Source organism: Mauremys mutica, chromosome 1, assembly GCF_020497125.1.
Source record: "Mauremys mutica isolate MM-2020 ecotype Southern chromosome 1, ASM2049712v1, whole genome shotgun sequence".
Lineage (NCBI taxonomy): Eukaryota > Metazoa > Chordata > Testudines > Geoemydidae > Mauremys > Mauremys mutica.
The window spans coordinates 208,139,480-208,167,056 of NC_059072.1; the positions used below are offsets into that span (position 1 = coordinate 208,139,480).

Here is a 27,577-nt window from a genome sequence, read left to right on the forward strand (position 1 = left end):
GGCTCCACATAGCACCTCTCATACCCAATATATTCCAAAATGTTTTGCAAAGTTATTAAACTAGCAATCCAGTGTCTGTGTGATCAGACAAAGTTCACGAACGGCGCTGGACAGAAAAGATTATCTGAGAAGGGAAAAGTCGTTCAGGACAATAGCATTCTCTCCAGCTCCAGCATAATTGTTACTGAAGATTATCTTTAAGAGGTAGGCAAATATCATTGAGAAACGTCACAAATAAAGCAACTGCTGAGAAGTTGCACAAAGTCACTTCTGGCAGACTTTGGAATTGATATTAAGTTTCTAATATGGCACATCTCATCTTTTTAGCCACACTGTCATTCAGAATGAATGTGCCAGATCTATGTGCTTGGCTATGCTCTCTGTAACCACTCGACCACACTCCTTCCAGATCAAGAAATAGAAATCAGAATTACTGTCTGCCCCCAGCACCCCAGCCAGAAATGGAAACCAGTGTTCTTGTTTCCCAACATTTCTCCACTGTCTATAAATAACTGAGTAAGCCACAGGCAAAGTATGTCTCATGTCACCTTCTAATGGAGGATAACATAGAGGATCACAGCCTCCTACTGCTACCACTTATTCTTTTAGCTCAGGTGATAGATGTCTGTGCTGCCCAGCTATGGGTTCCAACCATGCTGATGGTTGAGGAGGTTATTATGGTTCCAGGTGATGGAATTTCTTATGAGGTTCAGTTTCTTTTCAAAAAGCATAGGAAATTATATAGAAAAATTTACATTAAAATGGGGTTTCTCAATCAGGGGTCGCCCCTTGTGTAGGGAAAGCCCCTGGCGGGCCGGGCCAGTGTGTTTACCTGCCCCGTCCGCAGGTCTGTCCGATCGCTGCTCCCACTGGCCGCGGATCGCTGCTCTGGGCCAATGGGAGCTGCTGGAAGTGGCGGCCAGTACGTCCCTCAGCCCACGCCGCTTCCAGCAGCTCCCATTGGCCTGGAGCAGCAATCCGCAGCCAGTGGGAGCCACGATCGGCTGGACCTGCGGATAGGGCAGGTAAACACACTGGCCAGCCCACCAGGGGCTTTCCCTACACAAGCGGCGTCCCCAGTTTGAGAAACCCTGCATTAAAATAACTTTTAGGTTGCACAATCAAGCACTCAAAAGTTAGTAAATGCCAGAATTAAGGTTGTCTGTGCAATCTTCACTGGGTCTCCTTGTGTGTTTGCATTATGATAGTCTTATTACATAATCACATATGTCGAAATGACAGTCTGGACCTATACATTGAATGCTTCCGCCGACGTGCACAGGCAGAAATTGTGGAAAAACAACATCGCTTGCCTCATAACCTAAGTCGTGCAGAACGCAATGCCATCCACAGCCTCAGAAACCATCCTGACATTATAATCAAAGAGGCTGATAAAGGAGGTGCTGTTGTCATCATGAACAGGTCTGACTACCAAAAGGAGGCCGCCAGACAACTCTCCAACACCAAATTCTACAGGCCACTTCCCTCAGATCCCACTGAGGAATACACTAAGAAACTGCACCATCTACTCAGGACACTCCCTACACCAACACCGGAACAAATCAACATACCCTTAGAGCCCCGACCAGGGCTATTCTATCTACTGCCCAAAATCCACAAACCTGGAAATCCTGGACGCCCCATCATCTCGAGCATTGGAACTCTCACTGAAGGACTGTCTGGATATGTGGACTCTCTACTCAGACCCTATGCCACCAGCACTCCCAGCTATCTCCGTGACACCACTGATTTCCTGAGGAAACTACAATGCATTGGTGACCTTCCAGAAAACACCATCCTGGCCACCATGGATGTAGAGGCTCTCTACACAAACATCCCACACGCTGATGGAATACAAGCTGTCAGGAACAGTATCCCTGATGATGCCACAGCACAACTGGTTGCTGAGCTCTGTGCCTTTATCCTCACACACAACTATTTCAAATTTGATGACAATATATATCTCCAGATCAGTGGCACCGCTATGGGCACCCGCATGGCCCCACAATATGCCAATATTTTTATGGCTGACCTGGAACAACGCTTCCTCAGCTCCTGTCCACTCATGCCCCTTCTCTACCTACGCTACATTGATGACATCTTCATCATCTGGACCCATGGGAAAGAGACTCTGGAAAAATTCCACCACGATTTCAACAGCTTCCACCCCACCATCAACCTCAGCCTGGACCAATCTACACGGGAGGTCCACTTCCTAGACACTACGGTGCAAATAATTGATGGTCACATTAACACCACCCTATATCGAAAACCTACCAACCGCTGTGCCTACCTTCATGCCTCCAGCTTCCATCCCGGGCACACCACAAGATCCATTGTCTACAGCCAAGCACTGAGGTACAACTGCATCTGCTCTAACCCCACAGACAGAGACCAACACCTACAAAATCTCCACCAAGCATTCTCAAAACTACAGTACCCGCACGAGGAAATAAGGAAACAGATAAACAGAGCCAGACATGTACCCAGAAGCCTCTACTGCAAGACAAACCCAAGAAAGAAACCAACAGGACTCCACTGGCCATCACATACAGTCCCCAACTAAAACCCCTCCACCGCATCATCAGGGAACTACAACCCATCCTGGACAATGATCCCACACTTTCACAGGCCTTGGGTGGCAGGCCAGTCCTCGCCCACAGACAACCTGCCAACCTGAAGCATATTCTCACCAGTAACTGCACACCACACCATAGTAACTCTAGCTCAGGAACCAATCCATGCAACAAACCTCGATGTCAACTCTGCCCACATATCTACACCAGCGACACCATCACAGGACCTAACCAGATCAGCCACACCATCACCGGTTCATTCACCTGCACGTCCACCAATGTAATATATGCCATCATATGCCAGCAATGCCCCTCTGCTATGTACATCGGCCAAACTGGACAGTCTCTAAGGAAAAGGATAAATGGACACAAATCAGATATTAGGAATGGCAATATACAAAAACCTGTAGGAGAACACTTCAACCTCCCTGGCCACACAATAGCAGATCTTAAGGTGGCCATCCTGCAGCAAAAAAACTTCAGGACCAGACTTCAAAGAGAAACTGCTGAGCTCCAGTTCATCTGCAAATTTGACACCATCAGCTCAGGATTGAACAAAGACTGTGAATGGCTTGCCAACTGCAGAACCAGTTTCTCCTCCCTTGGTTTTCACTCAACTGCTAGAACAGGGCCTCATCCTCCCTGATTGAACTAAGCTCGTTATCTCTAGCTTGCTTCTTGCTTGCCTATATAAACCTGCCCCTGGAAATTTCCACCACTTGCATCCGAAGAAGTGGGTATTCACCCACGAAAGCTCATGCTGCAAAACGTCTGTTAGTCTATAAGGTGCCACAGGATTCTTTGCTGCTTCTACATAATCACATAGTATTTGTTCTACAGTACTTCTGCCTCATTCAGTGCACAGGATGGACAGTGAAGGAGGCAGAGAGTTGCAAGAAGAGAAGTTATTATGTTTAAGATGCTGGACTGAAACCCAAGAGAGCTGGGTTCTTCTATTCCGGGCACTGCCACTTATATCCCACATGATGTTTGACAAAGACTTTCTTAATGCATAACCATAATGGTGTTGAATTAATGTTGTATTAATAACATTCATTCTGGCATTTCCTAACTTTGGAGTACTTGACTTTGCAGCACTGGAATAAGTTTCCCAGGGAGGTTGTAGAATATCCATCGTTGGAGATTTTTAAGAGCAGGTTTGACAAACACCTGTCAGAGATGGTCTAGATTGTACTTAGTCCTGCCATGAGTGCAGGGGGCTGGACTAGATGACCTCTCGAGGTCCCTTCCAGTCCTATGATCATTCTATGATCTACATCTTTGTGGTAGAGAAGAGAATTTCCTTATTTAGTATTGGAAATTACTTGTTTCTTCTAGCTGAGCTGGAACTTGAAGCTGAAGTCATGTTCATGCATTTTTGAGTATTCCTGTGACTTTTAAAGGAAGAAATGTTTCAGCTGGAATTGGGGGAGGAGGGCATGTATATGTATAACCTATTTGCTTGATTAGAAAATAAATAAATAAACTGATATCCAAAAAGGTGCTTTAAATGTAGTTGCATCTCTGAATATTTGCATGTGTTTTCCACATTCTTTGAGACCAGACTCTAATTAGCTGTCTTCTGAAAGCGGATACTGTACAGCAAACTGCTGATTGTAATTCTCAAATAATATGATCTATTATATTCAATTATGCCACTGAAGAGTTGTAGGATGGCTCTGATGCGTGATATCTAAAGAACAAAAGAGGGAATTGTGTGTGTCGATCCTGTAAGAGCTCCAGATCCGCACTACACAGTAATTTCTTCTTAAGAAAAACCCTTGTTTTTTCCTCTTGTTTTGTATGCTAGTTTCTCCTGTATTGTGAAGGAACTCGTTTTACAGAAACTAAGCATCGTATCAGCATGGAGGTGGCTGAATCCAAAGGGTTGCCTAAATTGAAATATCATCTGTTGCCCAGAACCAAAGGTTTCACCACTGCTGTCCAGTGTCTCAGGGGAACAGGTATGGGTGAGCTATTTGTTCTAAACCTTACTAGTAATGTGCATTATTATGTATGATAGTTCAGTATATTCATTGCATTCGGTGAGTAGGTGATAATACAGACTCAGTATGGCCCTTGGATGACATCAAGATTAAGCTGAAGCACTAAACTCCATTTTCTAAACAATCTTTAAAATGTATTAATTTGTTCTAGTTTTAATTTGCAAAAATTAATACTTTCCATCTTTAAAGTGGCAATATACAAACATTGCATAATTAATCAGCTCTCACTCCACTCCTGTGAGTTGTATGCATATACTCTGCCAGAGCTTAGATTGTTAAGGAGGACATCTGGGTAAATAAAACTGAAATGTTTTGCCAACTGGTATTATTAAAGCAATGTTTGCATCAGGGTTTGTTTCTTTTTAAAGCTTGAACAGCAGCAACCTCGATGCTTTGGATGCTGAGGTTAACAGCTATATTATCTTTCTTTTGACAGTTTCAGCAGTGTACGATGTAACGCTAAACTTCAGAGGAAACAAGAACCCATCTTTATTAGGAATCCTTTATGGAAAGAAATACGAAGCAGATATGTGTGTAAGGTGAGCATGTAATGATAGAAGTGAGACGTACAAGGTTTGTGTTTGGATACTGTCCCCCCAAAACTGGTAGGAAAATGTCATTCGTCACTGCATCCCTTGAAGACGTTCCTTTGCAAGCCGTGAGGATATTCCCATTTCCCTATCATTCAAACTAGTCTCACTTACAAGAGCCCATGTCACGGCCATCACCTGTCAGGCCAGAAGGAGACTAGGTGGAACTTTCAAGAGTGGGCATGACTACGCCTATAATCCAGCATTCACCTGCACCCTCCAGAATCAGGAAAATGAAATTAATCATGCCCTCTATGCCATGTGGTGGTAAACTCCTGCCCAAAATGAGCAGTCTTTCATAATGGATTGTTTAGATCTGCATAGTATGATCATTCCTCTTTTCTTACATGACTTTGATTAGTACTGAATTCACAATGTTAATCTTGAATGAATTCACACCAAAAAATTGTAAGACAAAAACACCCTATCAACACTTTTCACAAAAGGATCACGCCTTTTGGACATGATCCTATATCCTCAGTCCTGGTCCTCAAAGGAAATCTGCACATCACCTTCAAAGGTTGAGCCTGGGAACTTAAATTCTTAACTCTGATAAAGACACTAAAAACCATGGATACAACAGACATGCTGGTTGTTTTATGGCCCATTAAAACAATTTGTAACACATCCTGCTGCCTACTAATCTTCCATTGTCCTACAACTGCAGACTTACTGATTGCCCACTTCATTTTAAGTAGTCTCCTACAAGATGGTGAACCCCTTACACTTAACAATCTGTCCCTCTTTGCGTTTAGCTTAGACTCTCTAGTTTCCTTGTCCAGACCCAAAGAAGAGCTCTGTGATGCTCAAAAGCTTGTCCCTTCCAACAACAGCAGTTGGTCCAATAAAAGAGATTGCCTCACCCACCTTGTCTTTCTCATATCCTGAGACCAATGGCTACAACAACACTGCAAATATATTAAATATTAACATTGTTAATTGTCATCATTAGCATCTGAGTTAGCACCCATTGAAATAAATCAGGGCAGTCAGTCCTCTCAGCTATTGTTTCAGGCTCTCTGCTAACTTGACAGATGTCTCTGTGTCTGTTACCTTCAGCTTTGAAGATTTTATTCACAACTGAAACAATGTAAGGCTGCCTTTTATTTAAAAAACTGAAAGTTGAGACCTTGAACAACAACTGAGAGGTCTGTCCACTCCCTTCCCCACCTCTTGTCCTTGTGTTCCCTACACTTTGTGAAACACTACCTTACTCTGATAGAGAGATTGCTGTTGAATAACCAGAGGTATTTCTTTTTCTCCCCTGAGTGTTGGGCACTGTCGTGGAGTGTGCTGCCACCAAGCTATTGGCCAAGCTTCTTCTTCTTTTTGATACAAGTGGTTGTGTGTTGTATTGAATCTTATTGGAGAGAACTTCTTGGTAGTCTCACCCAGACTTTCAACATTGTGAGGTAGCAGCAGCAATTTTGCAAAATGTAGAACAAGAGCTGCCAGCCTAGAAATAGGTGAAACATGAACTGTAGTTGGAGAGGAACTTCCCTTCCAATCCTGTTCTCAGGTGTTTATGTAACTTCCCCAAAAATTACTCTCTTAGGGTATGTCTACACTACCAGAGTAGTTCAATTTTACTTAACTCGAATTTGTGGAACCGACCTTACAAAGTCAAACGTGTGTATCCACACTAAGGACAGTAATTCGACTTTGTGAGTCCACACTAACGGGGCAAGCGTCGACATTGGAAGCTGTGCACTGTGGGCAGCTATCCCACAGTTCCCGCAGTCCCCGCTGCCCATTGGAATTCTGGGTCAAGCCCCCAATGCCTGCTGGGGGAAAATGTGTCGACTGTCGTCATTCAACCGTCACTCCCGCCCTCCCTCCATGAAAGCGCCGGTGGGAAATCTGTTTGCGCACTTTTCTGGTCAGTGACAGTGCGGACGCCACAGCACTGCGAGCATGGAGCCCGCTGCGATCATCACTGCAGTTATGGCCGTTGTCAACTCCTCGCACCTTATCGTCCACCTTTTTCACAGTCAGATGCTGAGAAATCGAGCGAGGAGGCTCCGGCAGCGCAGTGAAGACATCAAGTGTGAGAGTGGCACAGACCTCTCACAAAGTACGGGACCCCGCGCTGTGGACATCATGGTGGCAATGGGTCATGTTCATGCTGTGGAACGGCGATTCTGGGCCCGGGAAACAAGCACGGACTGGTGGGACCGCATGGTGCTGCAGGTCTGGGATGAATCACAGTGGCTGTGAAACTTTCGCATGCGTAAGGGCACTTTCCTTGAACTGTGTGACTTGCTGTCCCCTGCCCTGAAGCGCAAGGACACCCGGATGCGAGCAGCCCTGACTGTGCAGAAGCGAGTGGCCATAGCCCTCTGGAAACTTGCAATGCCAGACAGCTACCGGTCAGTAGTGAACCACTTTGGCGTGGGCAAATCTACCATAGGGGTTGCTGTGATGCAAGTTGCCAATGCAATCGTTGAGCTACTGCTCTCAAAGGTAGTGATCCTGGGAAACGTTCAGGTCATCATAGATGGCTTCGCCGTGATGGGATTCCCAGACTGTGGTGGGGCTATAGATGGAACTCACATCCCTATCCTGGGACCGGACCACCAGGCCAGCCAGTATATTAACTGAAAGGGCTACTTTTCAATGGTGCTGCAAGCACTGGTGGACCATAGGGGACGTTTTACCAACATCAAAGTCGGATGGCCGGGCAAGGTTCATGACGCGCGTGTTTTGAGGAACTCTGGTCTGTTTAGACACCTGCAGGAAGGTACTTTCTTCCCGGACCACAAAATAACTGTTGGGGATGTGCAGATGCCTACAGTGATCCTCGGGGACCCAGCCTATCCGCTAATGTCCTGGCTCATGGAGCCCTATACAGGCACCCTGGACAGTGACAAAGAACTCTTCAACTACTGGCTGAGCAAGTGCAGAATGGTGGTGGAGTGTGCTTTTGGACGTCTCAAGGGGAGATGGCGAAGCTTACTGACTCGCTCTGATCTCAGCGAAACCAATATCCCCATTGTTATTGCAGCTTGTTGTGTGCTCCACAATCTCTGTGAGAGCGAGGGGGAGACCTTTATGGCGGGATGGGAGGTTGAAGCACATAGCCTGGCTGCTGATTACGCCCAGCCAGACACCCGTGTGATTAGAAGAGCCCAGCGGGAAGCGCTGTGCATCCGGGAGGCTTTGAAAGCTAGGTTCCTCAGTGAGCAGGGTAACCTGTGACTATTAAGTTTGTTTACAGAGAAGCTGAACCTGCCCCCGTTTCTTTACCCAGTTAATGTTGACTATCCTCTGCAGTTACATACCCCGTTCCCCCCCTTCCAACACACGTTTAAAAATAAAATACATGGAACTTTGTTAATTAACACCGTTTTCTTTAGTACTGATTTCACGGTAAAAGGTTAAAACTGGGACGCAGACTGTGGTGGGTAGGGTGTGTAGTGCTGCAAAGACCGCTTCTAAACTCGAGGAATGACAGGCTCCTGCTCCTAGAGCGGTGTGCGGTGACGGACTGGTTGTTTCAACGGAGCCTGTCACCCCTCCTTCTCGGGACTCTGTGTGTGGGGGCTATGTGACTTTGTGGCGGGGGAGGACGGTTACAGATCAGCTGCTGCGTGGCTCTGTGATCCAGGAGAAGGACCGCTGCATAAGATCTCTAACCACCCTCCCCCGCCACAAAGTCACATAGCCCCCCTCCCACACACAGAACATGAAAACCACCTCTCAGACTGACCAGGGTGCGTAGTGACTGCACTGTGTGTGTGACCTGCTGCTGAACCTGCCCCCGTGTCTGTACCCTGGTAAAGGTGACTGACCTGTCCAATTACCAACCCCCTTCCCCCCTTGAAACACAGTCTCCTCTAAAAGAACATGACAGAAACAGTAATTAACAGAAAAGTCTTTTTTATTATCACCTAGACAGTTAGGGGATGAAACTGGGATGGGGGCTTGGGTGAGGCAGGAAGGAAAGGACTTCTCAAAATTTAGGGAATGAGAGCTTTTTGTTAATTGAGCACTCTGCAGGGGTGGAGTGACAGTTTTCACGGCCCCTGGCGCCCCTCCTTCTTGTTACTTTGGGTGAGGGGGGTATGGGACTTTGTGGCGGGGGAGGGCGGTTACAGATACACTGCAGTGGGGCTCTGTCCTCCTGCCTGCGGTCCTGCAGAACATCCACAAGGCGCCGGAGCGTGTCCATTTGCTCCCTCATTAGTCCAAGCAGCGTTTGAGTCGCCTGCTGGTCTTCCTGGCGCCACCTGTCCTCCCGTTCGCTGTGTGAGCGCTGGTACTGAGACATGTTCTCCCTCCACTGGGTCTGCTGTGCCGCCTCGGCTCGGGAGCAGCCCATAAGTTCAGAGAACATCTTGTCCCGTGTCCTTTTCTTTCGCCGCCTAATCTGCGCCAGCCTCTGTGAGGGGGATGCCGGGGCAGGTCGGGAAACAGTCGCAGCTGTGTGATGGGGAAAAAGGGAGTGAATTCCTTACAAAGATACATTTTTGCGAACAATGAACATAGTCTAGTCTGTCTCTGTGAACAAGACCATGCACAGCACCTCTCTCATGCGCACTCAGGACAAGTTCAAATTTTCGGCCTTCGCATTCATTGCCTGGGGTCTTGCACTGGAGATCAGACAAGTGGGGCAGGACAGCAGAATTCGTGGAGCAGGCACACATGGTAAGCCGTAGACTTTTGGCTGCTTAAAACTTAATGTATAGCAGTGCCCTCCTTTCACGCTCAAAGCAATGGTCATAGCATTTGCAAGTTCCTGCTGACGGCAATCCGGAAAGCATGAACTCTGCCCCTGTTCCACCCCCTCGCGGCTGTCCCTGGGAAAGATCCCTGTATGCTGCCCCTCTACCGCCTCCACCACGTGGCTGTAAACCGACGCTTATTGTTATGTAAAGGAACAGTCAAGCATTCCCAATACTAACATTCCCCTAATTCAAAGCAGGACGCCCTGAGCGAGATCACCCTGAGGAGGATCACTGACAGAGATAGAGACCGCATGCTGCGTGAAAGCCAGCACAAACCAGGGGCCTATGCCCCCATGCTCGTCGAGGCAATGTTCCCAGAGTACCTGCTGATAGCCTGGCGCGGAAAAGTGTCCTACCACAGAGGACCCAATAAGGCCGCTCTCCCCAGGAACCTCCTGCGGAGGCTTTTCCATTACCTCCAGGAGAGCTTCGTGGAGATCTCCCAAGAGGATTTCTGTTCTATCCCCATATATATTGACCTTCTTTTCACATAGTTAATATTCCTGCTCTGTTAAAAATAAATGTTTACATGTTTAAAGCACGTACCGACTGATCCTTCCCCTGATTCAGGGTCCGGGTTAATGACTGGGGAGGGTTGGTAGGGGATCTCAGTGAGGGTGATGAAGAGATCCTGGCTGTCGGGGAAATCAGCGTTGTAAGCGCTGTTGACTGCCTCGTCCTCCTCATCTGCTTCCTCATCTTCCCCATCCGCGAACATCTCCGAGGAACCGGCCGTCGACACTATCCCATCATCAGAGTCCACGGTCAGTGGTGGGGTAGTGGTGGCGGCCGCACCTAGAATGGAATGCAGTGCCTCGTAGAAGCGGCATGTCTGGGGCTGGGATCCGGAGCGTCCATTTGCCGCTTTGATCTTTTGGTAGCCTTGTCTCAGGTCCTTGATTTTCACGCGGCACTGCGTTGTATCCCGGCTGTATCCTCTGTCTGTCATGGCTTTGGAGACCTTCTCATAGGTCTTTGCATTCCGTTTTTTGGAGCGCAGCTCCGAAAGCACAGACTCATCGCCCCACACAGCGATCAGATCCAAGACTTCCCGGTCAGTCCATGCTGGGGCCCTCTTTCTATTCTGAGGTTGCATGGAGACACCTCTGCTGGAGAGCTCTGCATCACTGCCAGTGCTGCTGAGCTCGCCCCGATGTCCAAACAGGAAATGAGATTCAAACTGGCCAGACAGGAAAAGGAATTCAAATTTTCCTGGGGCATTTCCTGTGTGGCTGGTCAGAGCATCCGAGCTCGGACTGCTGTCCAGAGCATCAACAGAGTGGTGCACTGTGGGATACCTCCCGGAGCTATTAGCGTCGAATTCCATCCACACCTAGCCTAATTCGACATGGCCATGTCGAATTTAGCGCTACTCCCCTCGTCGGGGAGGAGTACAGAAATCGAACTAAAGAGACCTGTATGTCGAACTAAATAGCGTTGTTGTGTGGATGGGTGCAGGGTTAATTCGATTTAACGCTGCTAAATTCGACATAACCTCCTAGTGTAGACCAGGCCTTAGCTGAAATTCCCCATGCTTCTTGAGAGCCCAGAGTTGAGAGGGACTGGAGACCTGGTACAATTCCATTTGACCATTTGGGGAATTATCCAGGGATGGAGAAGGGAAAGGAATGCATTCAGAAATGCCTTCAGGAAATTTTCCAGAAATCTTTTGCAGTTGGATAACTCAAAGTGGTTTCACTTTAACTCTTCTCACTTGCCACGTACATATTCCCAGTGAGGAGTGTGTGCTTTGCTAAGTGGAGAAACAAGTTACAAACTAATAATAGTGCACTGTACATGTGCTGAGTATGATTCCCCTAGACAATTGTAAGTGCCACAGCATGGCAAAGTAGATATGAGTAAGTATGCACAAGCAAATATCTGGATATTTTTGCACTGAAATAACGGCTTCATCCATTTAATACCTTCTGCTTTGCGAAATGAGATATGAGTTGGTGTGGTTTGGTGGTGCTAAAGGAAAGATGAAAACCAGTGGCTTTCAGCCAACCTTATAGAAGAGTCTGTAGTATTAGTGCTAGGTGAGCTTACCTGACTAATTGTGCCCAGTTAGTAACCTAACTTCTGAATTTTTTCAGTCTGCTGTGATTTTAAACATATATATTTATTTGTGGGGTGAATGTGCCTTCTTGAGACACTTGATTGTGCTAGAACCTGCCTTGTTTAAGGTTCCTTGGGGACATGGGAGGTTAATCCCAACTGGAAATACAACTTTTCTGGTGATGGGAACTTCCTACAATGCTGCAATGAGCAAGTACAAAACTGAATCTAATTTTTCCAGACATTAAACACAAATACAGTATGGTGAGCTCTCACTGGTAGGATGTAGCTAGCATACATTTCCCTCTCACAGGCTGTATGTTTCTGTCCTTTTACTGCAAACTGAACACACGTACCACACTTGATGAGCCTGCAGAGTAGTATAAGGTCCCTACTGTCAATCAAACCCTAACCCCGCCCCTTGACCCGTTAGTCCCTCCCACCTGTCACCAGAAGTCCCGCCCCATGGGTGTATTACTTCCGGGGTCAAGGCCACATGAGTGGAAGCAAGGTGTGTCCTGTGACCCCTCTAAGAACTCCTCCCATCACCCTCTACCAATCAGGATGGGTTTCATCCCAAAAGGACCGCCCCGATAGGAGATTTTGACCAATCATGACGAGTTCTGGGGCAGGATGACCCATCCGGAAATGGGTCGTGAGACCCTTCTAAGAACTTCTCCCAAGTCCCTCTGCCAATCAGAGTGCAGCACCATTACCCCATAAGTCCCAGCGCCGAACAGAGGAGGCCATCTCTTACCAAGGACACATATTTTAGAAATCATGGAAAGGCTGCTGAGAGGAAACATGGGCTCCTTCACCACCCCTGTGAGAACTTCGGACTTTGTTTTAGCCCCGAGAACCTTTGGACTTGTGTGGAGAAAGTGCTACAACAGTGACAGTTCCGAGGAGAAGGACTCTTAGACTCAACCATTGATGGATACGTTGGAACCCGATCCCGAAACCCTCGTGACGCACTCCGATGAGTGTGACAGCCTCTCATTGTCCACCCCCTTAGAGGCGGAAGGCGATTGCGGCTTGGGGGAGTCACCGGCAGACAAGGTGAATGGAAAAGATGGCACTCAGGTAAAATGAATGATTAAGAAGCGACGGTCAAGGAGGGGAGGGTAATGGGGCTAGGAACCAGAGCTTGTGTAAATTAAAATCAAGCAGTGGGGTGCTTATACTGTTTCTTTTCTGAAAATCTCTCAACAGCTCAACAATGCCGTTCTAGAGGCCTTTGAGAACTTACACATCGGTAGCCCTGTGGGAGTAAATATATCGTGCATCAGCTGGTTTTGCTCATGTTTGAGACACAGATCTTAAGACGAAAAGGACAAAATGGAAGAATGAACCAGCTCAGACTCCCTTATGGTAGGGGTCCTGGTGTCCATTTTTACAGGCGACTGTAAAAGGTCATGTTAAACCAGGCGATTAATAAAACTTATTTAAATGTGTCAATATGAGTGTGTCCCCTTTCATACTCATGGTAGTAAAAGACGGTACCAATAACAGTCACGTCTCCACAGACGGCTCTGTTAAAGAAAATATATTACACCCTCGGAGAAGTTGGGAGCTTTGGTGGGGTGAGCCCTCTTTTTCAAGTGGCCAGAAAGCATAGTAGAACTTTAAATAGAAGACAGATAACAGCTTGGCTTTCAGACCAGGATGCTTACACTTTACACAAACCAACTCGAATACCTTTTAAAAGAAACAAGACCATTGTTTCAGATGTGGATGCGCAATAGCAGGCAGATTTGGTGGATGTACGCCAGTTCTCCAAACACAACAGCGGTTTTAAGTACATCTTAACAGTGATAGACATTCTATCCAAATATGCCTGGGCCTTAGACCTAAAAGACAAGACGAGTGATGAGGTATCCCAGGCCTTTAGGCTATTTTCAGCAAAGGTCGTGTGCCTCAAAAATTACAAACGGATTGGGGGAAAGAATTTTTAAACAAACCTTTAAGCCGATTGTTAAAGCGGCATGGAGTTCACCATTTTGTTACTAATAATGAAGTCAAAGCAGGGGTTGTGGAGCGATTTAACAGAACTTTAAAAACTAGGATGTGGAGATATTTTACAGCCCATAACACCTTTCACTACATTGACATCTTACCTGACTTTATAAAGAGTTACAACCAGAGCTTTCACAGAACTATATGTACCAGACCCACTGATGTTAACCCTTCAAATTCTCTGAAGGTATGGAAAATGGTTTACGGAGATGGTTTTAAAATAAAACCGGTTGTTGCCCCTTTTAGAAAAGGTGACCACGTGAGACTATCTAAAACCAAAGGCGCTTTTGAAAAAGGTTATGAACAGACATTTACCAATAAGATATTCATAGTGGATGAAGCCTTAACCAGGTGCCAGAGACCTGTATATCATTTAAAAGATTACAAGGGTGAGGGAGTTACTGGATCCTTTTACCCTGAAGAATAAAAAGTAAACCCCAAACGAGACAGGATTTACAGAATTGAAAAAGTTCTAGTGGAGAAAGGAAAAGGGAGAAAAAGCAGCTACTGGTGAAATGGTTGAGGTCTCTTCGTTGATAGTATTCCAGCTGTGTGGGTATTGTATTTCCACTAACTCCACCTCCCAGGCACCCGGGAGATCCAAGGGCTTAATTAGCTATGTTGTAAAGTTTGAAATGGTGTTTTGGGGAAAAACTGCAAAGCTGGCAATGCTGGGCAAAGCAATGTAAAACCCGCCATCGCACATTTCTTCTCTCTGTCTTTGCAGGAGGAATATTTTTTGTTGTTGTTCGTGTCTAAATGTCACAGAGTTGAGAAGCTTCCACCCAGCTGTTAAACTTATCGGGCCACCCCAACCATTTCACCAGTAGCTGCTTTTTTCTCCCTTTACCATCCTGATTGGTAGAGGGTGGTGGGAGGAGTTCTTAGAGGGGTCACATGACACACCTCTGCACAAAGATGAGTGGCCAAGCCTGTTTGCACACTTTGCAGGTCTTCATTCATAATGGACTCCAGAGAATTGAAATAATCCTCCTAAATCATCAAAATGGTCTTGCTGTGAGTACCCTCTAGTGGTGATTTCAGTGCAGTGATGACTTTGGAAGAGAACTTTCAGCAAATGATGCTTTTTATTAATTGTGCAATCCTTTATAAAGCTATTCTCAAAAACTAAATATTATGTTAGTGATTTAATGGTCTAGAATGTGTTGAACGTGTCTTTCAGAGCACTGGGAAACACTTTTTTTTTGGGTCATGTGTATTTTACAAATTATTGTACGACGTGTATGAACTGCTGACTTGGTCATTGGCCATCTCACTGATTATTTTTTTCCCACCAGTGTCTTTTCTCTTTTCCCAGAGAATCACAGAGTCAGATTAATATCATCCTTCCAAACGTTGCTACATAATTAGGGATGAGTGAACCTTGCAGGTTTCAACTTTGCAAATTGAACCTTGCAAAGAGTCTGTATACATTGCAAAGCAAGCAGGCTGGCACTACAGTGGGAAATAATTTGAAAGCTGGAGACTGATCGCTGGAAGGGCAGAGTGATTGAGAGGACAGTAGAATAGGAGGAAAATTAGTAGATTGTCACTAGAAGTGGGATATGAAGAGAAGATGGTTTCAATAGAGCTGGTCGCAATTTTCCAAATTTTGATTTTTCAAGCAAAAAAAGATGATTTTTTTCACTGTGAAAATATTTGTGAGTAATTTTCCAGTTTGTTGACCAGCTCTAGTCGTCAAAATGTGAACTAGACGTTATTTGAGTTCAACCATTGATAGCACTATTGCAGCTGCAGTAATACTTGAATAGAAAATACATGTCTTTCTGAGGGAGACAGAAATTGGTAGGAAACAGCTGTCTATTCTGCTGTTTCATGAATGCAGATTTCTAAGTGGGAACTGGAGGTGTGGTTTCTATTAAAAGCTGTCTGATTCTTATTTGCACTTCTTGACTTTGGTAATTCCAAAACTTCTGTCAGTTTTTGCTATATATTGAATTGCAGCTCTTCATTTGAAAAGATCTAAAGTAAAATAAATATCTGGATTTTCTTTAAAGACTTTTTTTTTAAATCTCTTTAATAAACCAGGAGATTTCCTCTTGAAGATATCCCTGTAGATGAAAAGGAAGCTGCAAACTGGCTTCATAAACTGTACCAGGAGAAGGTAAATGGCGTTTTTCTCTTTCAGATCTGTCATCAAGTAATGTTCTAAGGAGCAGCATGTCAAGAGCTGAGCAATGTACACTCATCTCCTGGAGGGAGAGAGGAAATGGGAGCACTATGTGTAACTTAGCAGCTATTCCTTAGATTCATTTAAGAAGCAGTGTTGGCAGGCTTTGAAGGAAGCCTGAGCCATTCCTCCTTGACCACAGAATGGTGGCTGTGGTTTGAAGGGAAACACTGTGGGTTACTGCATAGAAGACACCACACACACACACCACCACCCTTGGGGGAGACCATGCGTAACCTCTCTCTTTTGCTATGTCCTTCAAGTTTTAGGGTATTTTTCATGTATTTTTAAATGCTTTTGTTCCACCTATGGATGTTTCTAGGAGCTATAGACACATGATAATTCTAAACCAGACGTGGTCATTCATTTTGGACACGCACAACAGAGTGAGGCTCTGGACTGCAACTTTTGCAGAGCTAGTCTTCGTTCTGTCTCTGTCCACTTGGCTGCCGGATCTCTGCTGCCATTTCTGACGTGATACAGGCAGGTCCGTTAGTTTGCTGTCCGAGCACATAGGTAGTGCACTGTCCAGGTGCTCAAAAGTTTTCTTTCGACTCTTTTTCCTAGACTGTAAATTTCTTGACCACAGATTTAATAGAGCTGCATGGACAGGGAGAGAACTGTACATAAAGTTTGCCCCACACTTGTATAGATTGGACTTGTGTACATCACTACATCTGTTTTGAAATGTGTATCTTGATTATTTTTTGTGTGCTGTTTCTGGCACGGAAGGTAGAAGAGCGCAGAAACCCTGACACTTGTGAGCATTTTTCTGCCTTGGTGACGGGTGCTGCAATATTTCCAAACCTTCACTTAACCTGTAGGCAGGCAACAAATTGTTCATAAGGTTCTTGGCGTTCTTCTCCCTAGTTTCACTTGTGTTCATTGTAACCGTATTTATTGTAGAGCCTAAAAATACTCAAAACAATTGAGGCAAGGAGACTGAGAATTGTTTACAAGAATATTAGTTGTTGTCTGCCTCTATTGCATTCTGGATGTCAATGTGTCAAACAGACTTAAGAGTCATTTGAAAATTACAAAAATGCTCCATGAAATTTCCCACTTTGGTAGATGAGCATTGATGCACATTTTTATTTTGTTCTTTTCCATTTGTGTCGCCCTCTTTGCTGTAGAGTAAGTATAGAGTTAAGCAGGAAAGGCAGATAGCACACCATTTCACTTCACTTGGACAGAACATTCTGCATTAGCTACAATCGAGAGTTTGATATCTCTTGTTGGCTGGACCTCCATTCAACATTGGAGTCAAATTTTGTTAAAGAGGATTTTTTATACATAAATTGATCTCTGTGGGTTTAAAAAAGCCACTGTAAGTGTGGAATTCCTAAAGTGCTGTCTTTATACTAAAGGATTTATTATTAAGAGGAAATGCCTTGAGCTCATCTTTTTTTGGTAAAGTCAATGGAGGCTAAAATAGCAATAGGTTAAATAAATGATTTTTCATTCTGTATGCAACTTATAAATCATTGTCTTAAACTGAGAAAAATAATGTGGACATTTGTCTGATTTTTCTCAGTACCACACTTTTCTAAAGACTTAGTTCAGGGCGTATTACTTTCTGAAGTTCTATGGTTATGGCTACTGGATTGAGCCTTCCTGTGAAGAATCAAGTCCCAGTATCTTCAGGTTGCAAGGAAATGCTGTCCCTGCTGGTCAGCTCGTGCTTTGCCTCACTCTGTTAGCTCCACAAGGAGCACTTTTCTGCTGCACCTCCTATAGATGGTTCCTGACTCTCTGATAATAAAAACAGGAAGAAAGAGCAATAGAGAAGCAACCAGCAGAGGACTGGAAAGTGTATGAGTAGTTCTCTGGGCTAAAGCTCCTCTGAAGTCTGAACACACTGACAGGTGGTGTACAGTGGTGGAAGGAGACTGACAATATTTGATTTCTGTTTGTTTATGTTTGTTTATTTTTAAATAGTGTTCAAAATGTTTGTTTATAGTATTAACTGATGGTTATCACAGAATAACAGAATGCCAGACAGGCCACAGAAAATACAAATTCCTCTCACAGACTCTAATAATGCTTGTCACGGATGTGGGCCTTTTATGGCATCATGGAATTCTACAGTCTTGGAACTATTCATGCAAAAACTAACATTTCTGAATTAGGAACATTCTTTTCCCCGCTCCCTCTCTCTCCCAGGATGCTTTACAAGAGATGTATAATCAGGAAGGCATATTTCCCGGCCGTCAGTTTAAACCTCCTAGAAGACCATGGACTCTGCTAAACTTCCTCTTCTGGGCTACTGTCCTGCTCTCTCCTCTCTTCACCTTTGGTTTTGGAATTTTTGCAAGTGGATCACCCCTTCTTATCCTTGCATTCCTGGGGTTTGTTGGAGCAGGTAATGAAAGTTATTGAAAAGAGGGAGATGATGCCAAAGCACAATATGATACAATTGTGGCCATTAGCTGTGATAAATTCTGTGTATGATTACTATTACTGATGCTTGCAGAAAGTTGTTATTTTAGATAAAAATTCAGGACAAGTTACATAGGGTTCTATTTTTGCATAGAAAAACAATTATTTCAAAAGCCTTAATTTCAAACAGGCTAGTCTCTTATTTCTTAAGTTACATTTAATATGCTAATTAATATTCACACAGTAGCCCCTTCATGAGGGGTGAAGCATATTGGCTGGCAGTGTGAAGAAGTTTGCACTGATGTTCCCCATACTGACTGAGTATGTTCTGTGGTTAACAGAAGACTTCAGCTTCCAGAGCTATCAGTACAGCTTCTTTTAACACATGTGCACTAGTTACACTTTTATTGAGTCTTTAAATCTGGACTGCCCTATGGTTTAATGATTTAGCACATGTATTTGATCCAAAGTGTCAGTCAATGGAAGCTGCGTACACAGATTGGAGGCAGTGTATGGCCTGGAGTCACTACTGATTGCTCAGTCTGTGACCTCTGTATCCAATCCCCATGGCCCATCTCGCATCAAAGTGTGTATGTGTGTGTCTGAGAGAGAGAGAGACAGATTATTACCATTATATCAGTTGTAATGCACCTCCAATTTCTGTATTATATTTTAAAGCTTCCTTTGGAGTTCGTAGACTGATAGGAGTAACCGAAATAGAAAAAGGCTCCAGCTATGGCAACCAAGAATTCAAGAAAAAGGAATAACTCTCAGCTGCAGCACAGCACATAAAACCAGACTATGGTATCAAATTAACTTCATTAAAAAACACTTAGAAACTATCTTTTTCTTATTAACTGATGACTAATATTAATGAATAATACTTGAGCCAAGAATGAAGAAATTGGAAGAATCAAGAGGAAAGAAAACATCAGCTTTCTGTCTAAGGACCATTTTATTCAAACTTGGGGTGAAAATCTGGGCTAAAAAATGGTAACTTTTTGCTTTGTTTGCGGAGTGGCCGAGAAATATTGGACACAGCTACCTACTTCTTCAGATGACCAGTCACACTGGTTTATCCTTCAAGAATCTGAAACTCACTTTGCAATAGGAGCCATTGAATGTTTCCTCTTGCTAAAGCCAATTTAATATTTGTTTTTCCCAGCATCAGTGCTGAGTGTGCTCCAGGAAACACAACCCATTTTAAATTCACTGACACCATTTCCTTGGGTGAAAGCCATTTGGAAAGGCCATTTTATCACGACTACTGACAAAATCCCATTTGTGTACATTTTATTGAAGGCACTTTTTATTTTCAGGCAACATCCTATAACTTTTGTACCACAAGAAAATGGATAATGGAATTTTGATGGAAGTGGTACCTTATTGATAAGCACATACTGTACATCAGATTCACTAGTTTTAATACAGTTTAAAGGCTTCCCCACCCACCTGTTGGTCAATGCTCAGTTAAAGCTCAACACACCACTTTGGTGATTTGAGCACTGCCCTGTTTTATACTTTACATGCCTTGGATCTGTTTTGCTTTGCTTTGCTTTTTTTAAGTGAATAGTAAGCCCTGAGATTTGGTCCAGTGTAAAGAAGGCTATTTACTCAGTTATACTGACGTTTTTTCTTTATTTCTGTTCCTGTTTCTCATCACCGAAGTCCCATTCCACTGGTTGTCCCTTGCAGCAGTCTACTGAGAAAATCAGCATAAACCAGCACAGCCGTCCTGGAAAGGATTTTTCTTTATCTGCTAAAAAGAAAGGGTGCAATTAGTGTCTCTAATGCAGTGATACTCAGTGGTTCAGGAGTCAAATTAGTGATCAACATTACCCAAAAGAGCCACAGAAGTGCAAATTCATTGTTTCATTTACTATAGTACTATATATTCATATTGAAACAGTATGACCGGCGAAATATTTTGTGTGTGTGTGTATATGTATTATTCTCACAGCAAAATGATTGACCAAATATTATTTTCTCAGCTACAGTTGGTTAATAACATAGTAAAAGCACCCTGATTGGTTAATAATTAAATCACACAGTGTTTTAATAGCATGTGCTGCAAAGAGCCGCAGAAGATATCGCTGCTTTAGTGTTTAGGGGTCAAATCCTGGCCTCACTGAAGTCAATAGAAGTTTTGCCGTTGACTTCAGTGGGGCCAGGATTCCACCCTACATATTCTGACTGTACAGTGGTCTGTGCTGCTTTTCTTAGCTGGCTATGGTAGGACACTGATATGAGATACATCACTAGATGAGACATGTTGTTAGAAGTGGAAACACTAGATGGGTGTTGAGGTATCTTCGGGGTTTTAATATCTACCATTTTGATCACTCGGCCTTTGGGCTTATTGTTGAAAACTGGAGATTGGAACCTTGGCTGTGCCAGTCTCTTTCCAAATGCACATTGTAAGGCTGTGCAGAGTGCTGTTGTATGTGTGTTTAGATGAGTATTCATAAATATGTGGAAATTGCTTATATCTTCAAGTTTAAAGGCCAAATTCTGCACTCGGCTACACTCCAGAGTAGGCAGTGGAATGTGTTGCTCAAGTATAACTGAGGGCAGAATTTGACCCTAAAGGTTAAAATGATGTTGTGTTACCTCTCATCCTTTCATCTTAACCCAAACTCTGAATATTTATTTCAGTTCTGTGAAGGCCGAATCTCGTTAAAACACTGATTTATTTTTTCGTTGCTGTGGTAGCCAAAGGTAAAAGTGTAATATTTTACCTTCTTTTCATATTCATTCTAACCTCCTCCCCCACAGATATTTGCCCATAAGGATTTTCTTTTGAACTTCAAGTTTTAGCCTCATTTAATAGCTTACTGAAATGCTGCATTTGGGGTTGTTCATCATTACTTTCTCATGCACCTGACTGTTCATTTGGGGTCTTTTTTTAAAGAGAGAATTTTTAAGATTGTCTCATGGCATCCATGTCTTTTGTTAGATCCATCTCCAGCTAAGCATTGCACTCTCAGACCCTGCGTTAGTATGCCATGCTTCCTAAGGGGAAAAAATGGTGCACAACTCTTAACTTCAGTGCAAGTTGAACACCGGCTTCTGAGGGGCAGAGTACGGCCATGATTGTGTGTTTTCTTACCAGGCATTTTTTTGCACTCTTTTTAAACAGTTAGAATTCTGAATGCTGATAAAGCAAAGTCCGTGGTTTTCTTTGATGTTTTCTAATCAGAGGACCAAAACAGGTGGGCTTGCTATTTTTTATTTTATTTTTATTATTATTATTATTATTATTATTATTATTTATTTGGGTAATGGCTATAACTCTTGCTTGTTAGGAAGACTTAACAGATGCTGTATACTTGCTTTTTGAAGATGATGTTCAACATATTTAAATTGCACTTGCTTTGGTAACAAGAGCAAAGCAGGAAGACCACTGGTTATACTTTACAGTTACCTGTGAGCAGGGGCCTTGGTACTGGTAGACGCTACCAGAATTTAACAAATATTTCCCCTTTCTTAGTGGCGGGAGGGAGGAGTTGGGCACTAGACAGGGGAAAAGATTAAAAATCCCTTCTTTTTATAGAGGTCTTGTCTCCTCTTAGTGCATGCAACTCCTAATTAGAGTTAATGGGATTAGTGCATGTACATCAAGGGGAGAATAAGCACATGTTTAATGTATTTTCTTTTCTTATCATAACATACTGGTCATGCTTTGTTTTGAAAGTGTAGTAAATATACTATCATTTGCATAATTTTTACTATTCTAAGCAGACATATTGGTAACAATTTGGAAAACTGAATTGTACAACAGTGCACAGTACACTGCACAAATAGTGCAAGAATATTTTCATTTTGAACTTTTGTCTCTTCAGATAGGTTTTTTTAAAATATATAATTATATATATATATATACACACAGAATATGTATAAATTAACATGATTGGAAATAGCTGCAGTAAATGTCTCTAACGAAGATGAGCAAGTGGCTTGGATTGGAACAGTGAGCATAGATTTTATATTTTACACTATTTTCTTCTGGTTTAATAGAAAATAGCTTGTATAATTGACTACCAAGCCCTCGGAGAGCAATAATAAACAAAAATCTATCCAATTTTTTTGGTGTTTGATTTTCACCCATGATCTCCACAATTTTAATAAGTCTTTTAAGAATCTGGAAGCATTTCCCCTTTCATTCCTCCCATCTTTCAAGGCTTTAATTGTTTGACCTTTTGGATTAAAATTCAAGTTCTCCAGTTGTGAACATGAGGTCTCAGTGGAGGTTTCACAGGCCAACTGCTGGGGAGCTCAACCCTGATTCAGGAGACAAATGGCTTCGCAGACTGAATATGCACCCATTTTAGATTCTGTACCTTAGCAGCTCCCTAGCACTGGAATGGAGGAAGAAGTCATACCCCCTCAAATTCCCATATGCAATACCATAATAGCATCATGCGACCCAATGCAGGAGGCTTGTGAAGAATATGGTGGGAGAGCTCTTGCCGGCTGCTGGCACCGTTGCATCCCATCAGTCATAAAAGCATAAAAATTTGTTGCAGAAGGACTTCCTGTGGTATACTAATTGGCATTTACAGGCTTTGGCTCATAGAGGTCTCGTACCAACCATGAGCTGACTGTCAGAATGTGCTCTTGCTATTGACTTTGTGTCCCATCAAGTGAAGTGTTTCTCTTGGGCACAAAGAACATGAGCCATGTCCTTTGTTCTGCTTTAAACCACTTTAAAGGGCTCTGTACACTTAATTGCTGACCAGTACTGAGGATTATGTCTCTTTTCCTGGTTGCCTAGCATTCATGGAAAAAGCACACATCTTTTCTCTGGAGCTTTGTTGTATTCACCTCTGTGTTGTTCATCTTGTCTTCATCTACTACCATCTACTTGCAATGTAGTGTCTTCAGACTGTTCTCTTCTGACGCCGCAGGTGGAGCTCAGGGGCTTTCCAAAACATCTTTTGCAGTACAGCATATCTTCTAATAGAAGTTACTACAGATGTCCATGGATTTTGTCTTCCTGTCAGTCAGTATTGTTTTGGTATGTTCAATAAGTATGAACTGGCATATTATCAAGTCTAAGTCTGTTGATAACATGCCTGCACTGGTACAAAGTAGAGACTTTTTACAGAAGGCACGTCTCATATGGTAGAAGACTGTTTGCATAAGTACATCATTACCTGGTACTTGAGCCCTCTGAAATGGACCAGACTAACATGAGGGAGTTAGCACAATGATGTCATTAACATTGGGTGTGTGTGTAGTTAACCAACAGTTAGTTAATGTGACTATGTCTTTAGTTGATGGAGGTGCACTTCCTGCCTGGGAATACTCAAAAAGATGTGGCTGTGTGCACCTTTGATTAAAGGAATGTTGATTTTCATCCCAAACTCAAACTAGGCAGAATGCTTCAGAGTGTTGCAAGAGGCATAATAAAATGTCCACGTCCTTTGGTGCCAATTAGCCAGCGGCATTCATCAAACATATCCATGGCCAAAATAATCAGGTAGAGCCCAGCTAAGTGTCATTCATATATAGTAGGTCAACTTGAATGTGGAAGTATGTTCATGGACTTTCCTTGAAAACAGTGCTTGTCATTTAGGGGATATAGACTCCCCGAGATGTGCACACATTAACGCTGCTAAGAGTTAAGCCACTGGTCCCGAAACAGCTGTTATATTTACCTCTTCTGATTTGTGAGTATTAATATAGGCTCACCCTCTTGATCTTTATTGCTGAATCTGTACTCAAGCACAGTGTGCCACAACTGCTCACTTCCCTTTCATCTGTGTGTTCTCTAACCCACGATGGAGCTTGGGCTGCTCCAAACCCAAATATTGTATAAAGCTGGGTTCTGAAGCTGATAAAGGCCACACTGCAGGTTAGAGTAAACATAGCGGAAAGGATGAAAGGCACTGGCTGGTACAGCTGACTTCTTGATCCAGGAAACTAAATAATTGCCAGAGAGTTTGGAAACCACACAGCTAAGCATGCACACAAAGAGCAACCATTATGCTAGTACAAAAGTGAAATAATTTCATTGCAATCAATGGAATTACTTTGGATACACTAGGACTGGGATCGGAATTTGTCCCAGAGAAGAATCTACCCTCCTTGGGTAGTCAGGAGCTTCCCCGTAAAACTAGGTTCCACCTGGAGAGGGAAGAAGTGGCAGGACAGTATCTACCTGAGTTCCTCAACAATCTTTTGCACCAGTATCTTCACAGGATTGCTACTATATTTTGGGAACATTTTCAGAATGTCTGAATGTGACAAATCATGTGCAATTTTTGCCAGCTGCTTGAAAGATGTAATGAAAATATTCTCTATTTTAAAGAACTCTGGCAAGATACTGGATTAGCATCCATAAACTAAACATTTCACAATTCTCTTGTCGTTAACCCCTGTGCTTTCAAATTTAAGGAACACAACTTAAAAATTACACATATTTAAAATTTTTGTACCTACAATAGTTACAAGTAACACTTCAGTTTTATGAAAAATCTGAAAGAAGTTGGCAAAAAAAAGTTTACTTTGTGTACATGAACTGTTGGAGAGCACTTTGTATATAGTCAGCTCCCCCTTGCTTGAAGAGATCTTTATAAACACCAGTAAGGTAGTGGAAAAAGCCTTTTAACATTTTTAAAGGAAATATTTTCAAAAATCAGGATATACCATTTAACACGGACTCTGTCAGAAAGTGAAATTTTAAAAAAATAATTTCAGAAAATCCAGGTTAACAGTGTCCCTTTAGGGGGAGGTCTCTATGTATTTTGAATCTTATAAAACTCTTGTTTCATCTATTATTTTTTGTCAAGGCATAATACTTTTGTTAAGGAAGGATATTTTTAACTTTCAGCTTTCTTTTGAAACTAATGGTTAATTTGGGTGTCTAATATTTATTGTGAATGAAATGTTTTTAAATCCACTAGATTGTGTTACAGAGCTATCATTTGTTACACATGCAAAATGTACCCAATACATTGATTGCTTCTGCTGTCTCAAAACTGTGAGTTGTGACAATCAAATGCTACTTGCCTGAAAGCCAGGAAGCTACCATAAACTGGCATGTTACTGAACCATAAAGATCACCAGCAAGTACTGTAGCTTTAATTAATAATTTTCTCTTTGAGAAAACTAAACATCATTAACCTAAATGATTGTTACAAACTTGTGATTTTGTTGTTTTTGTTAACTACCAGATATTAGCCAAATCAACCAAATAATAAAACTGTATACAGGGTACAAATTTACTGTGCATGTGTATATATATTTTTGTACATTTTTACAGTTATTTCCTACACAAAATTATATGCAGTTCAGAAAAGATGCATTGAAATCTGTTAAAAGCAAGTAGCAAAATAATCTCACCTATCGTAGTTTCTGAAAAACTGTGTCCCAAACTAGTACACAGATGTAGAGAGCTATGCAAATATTACTTGTAAGTTTTCAATTACATTTGCATAAATAGTTGATGGCTGTTTTTACTGAGCTTTCAAAGAATGGTTAATGCAAAAGAAACATCTTGTTTTAAAATAAAATAGCTTTGGCTCTGTGTAAGTATCAGTATATACTGTATTAGAATCTCATTTACACTTTTAGTCACTTACTTTGATTGTTGTGAGTGTGTGTGTATAACATTTGTTTGAATAGAATTTTTTGAATTGCACTTATTTAAAAGGGACACCTACCTAACATTTATTTTCAGCTATGTTACTGCCTAGGTAGTCAATATGTAAATGAAAGAGCTACATTATTTTCATATTTGCCATTCTGATTTGCCCAACTAAGCATCCATAAAGGGCTATTAGTTTTTGTTCATCGTATGTCAGTTTTCTGTTTACACTCTTAGACTCCAGTCCTGCAAATTGATCCATGCAAGTGAACTCTTGCTCTTTTGCAGAGCCCCATTGTCTGCACTGGGGATTCACCCACCTGCAGATCATTTTGCAGGATTGTTACCTTAGGTGAAATCAATAAATCTGAAACCATTTCCATTCACCATAGTAAGAGTGTAACTAAGAACTATGGGGATTCCATATATTGTAGCGTTTATAGGAACATAGTGTATAATATTTATTATCCTTCCCCATTCCCTCAAAAAATAAGAAAATAAAAAAAAACCGTGAGAAAAACATTTCATTAAGGATCTTCAAAAATAAATGCAAAGCTGTATAATGTAGAAGGCTGTGATTCTGTAGATGGAAGCTTATGAACTGACTGTATGGATAGACATTTTAGATTAAATCAATTTTTTAAAATCTGACCTCTTTCAGATTTCTATTTTTCACTGAAATCTTAAAATAATGCAAAAGTAAAATTGTTTTTAATTGTTCAGGCAATGCTTTTACACAGAAAAGGTGGATTCTACTGTTAACAGCATACCAGCAAAACCCTGCTTGTTTGTTCCTTGTAGGTTGCATTGCTATATCTTTTCTTGTCTTAACATTTCCATTAAAACCCCTCTGTTTCACAATTCAGCTTTAAAGGCTGATTTTGATCTGACACTTAGAATAAAATATTTTATCTCTGGAGGAAATTGTTTTTATCCTTAAGATGAAAAAAAAGTGGTTGTTTTCAGTAGCCCACCACAATAAAATATTAAAATATTTAAAAAGTTGTGACATAATTAGGTTGCTACTCACACAGCATACCCAACACAAATACACAACAGCCAGGAAATGAAAAAGTTAAGCCATCCAACAGTAAACATCCTCTACTCCTCCACCCACAAACATACATCTTGCTATTCCCACAGCTACTGTGCACCATGTACACATAGATTGTGCACTGCACCTTTAATTCTGCCCTTCCTAGGGATGCCTCATCCCCTTTAACTGCCCTTTTACAAAAATCCCTTTGGCAGATTACCCTCTCCCAACACAACCAGCTATTGTACCAAACAGCCACACCTACAAGTGGCGGTGGGGGAGCAATCTGGTAAACGGGTGTATGCAGTAGGGTGTGTTGAGGGGGCAGAGTTGCAGTGCATGGTGTGTGTTGTACAATAGTTGTGATAAGATGTGTTCCAGCAGGGGAGGAATAGAAGATATGTATT

At 42.6% G+C, this 27,577-nt stretch overlaps 1 protein-coding gene across 4 annotated transcripts in view; it reads left to right on the forward strand.

Moving 5' to 3' along the window:
• AGPAT3 (1-acylglycerol-3-phosphate O-acyltransferase 3) overlaps positions 1 to 25,768 on the forward strand; it is a 42,648-nt gene extending 16,880 nt beyond the window's left edge. For all 4 annotated transcript variants that reach the window (XM_045002614.1, XM_045002615.1, XM_045002613.1 and 1 more), the window contains 5 exons: positions 4,387 to 4,540; positions 5,019 to 5,121; positions 16,023 to 16,098; positions 18,328 to 18,526; positions 19,222 to 25,768. In XM_045002614.1, the coding sequence (XP_044858549.1) occupies positions 4,387 to 4,540; positions 5,019 to 5,121; positions 16,023 to 16,098; positions 18,328 to 18,526; positions 19,222 to 19,310 (621 nt within the window). In that variant the 3' untranslated portion in view covers positions 19,311 to 25,768. The remainder of the gene's footprint in view (positions 1 to 4,386; positions 4,541 to 5,018; positions 5,122 to 16,022; positions 16,099 to 18,327; positions 18,527 to 19,221) is intronic.
• The last annotated feature ends 1,809 nt before the right edge of the window (positions 25,769 to 27,577 follow it).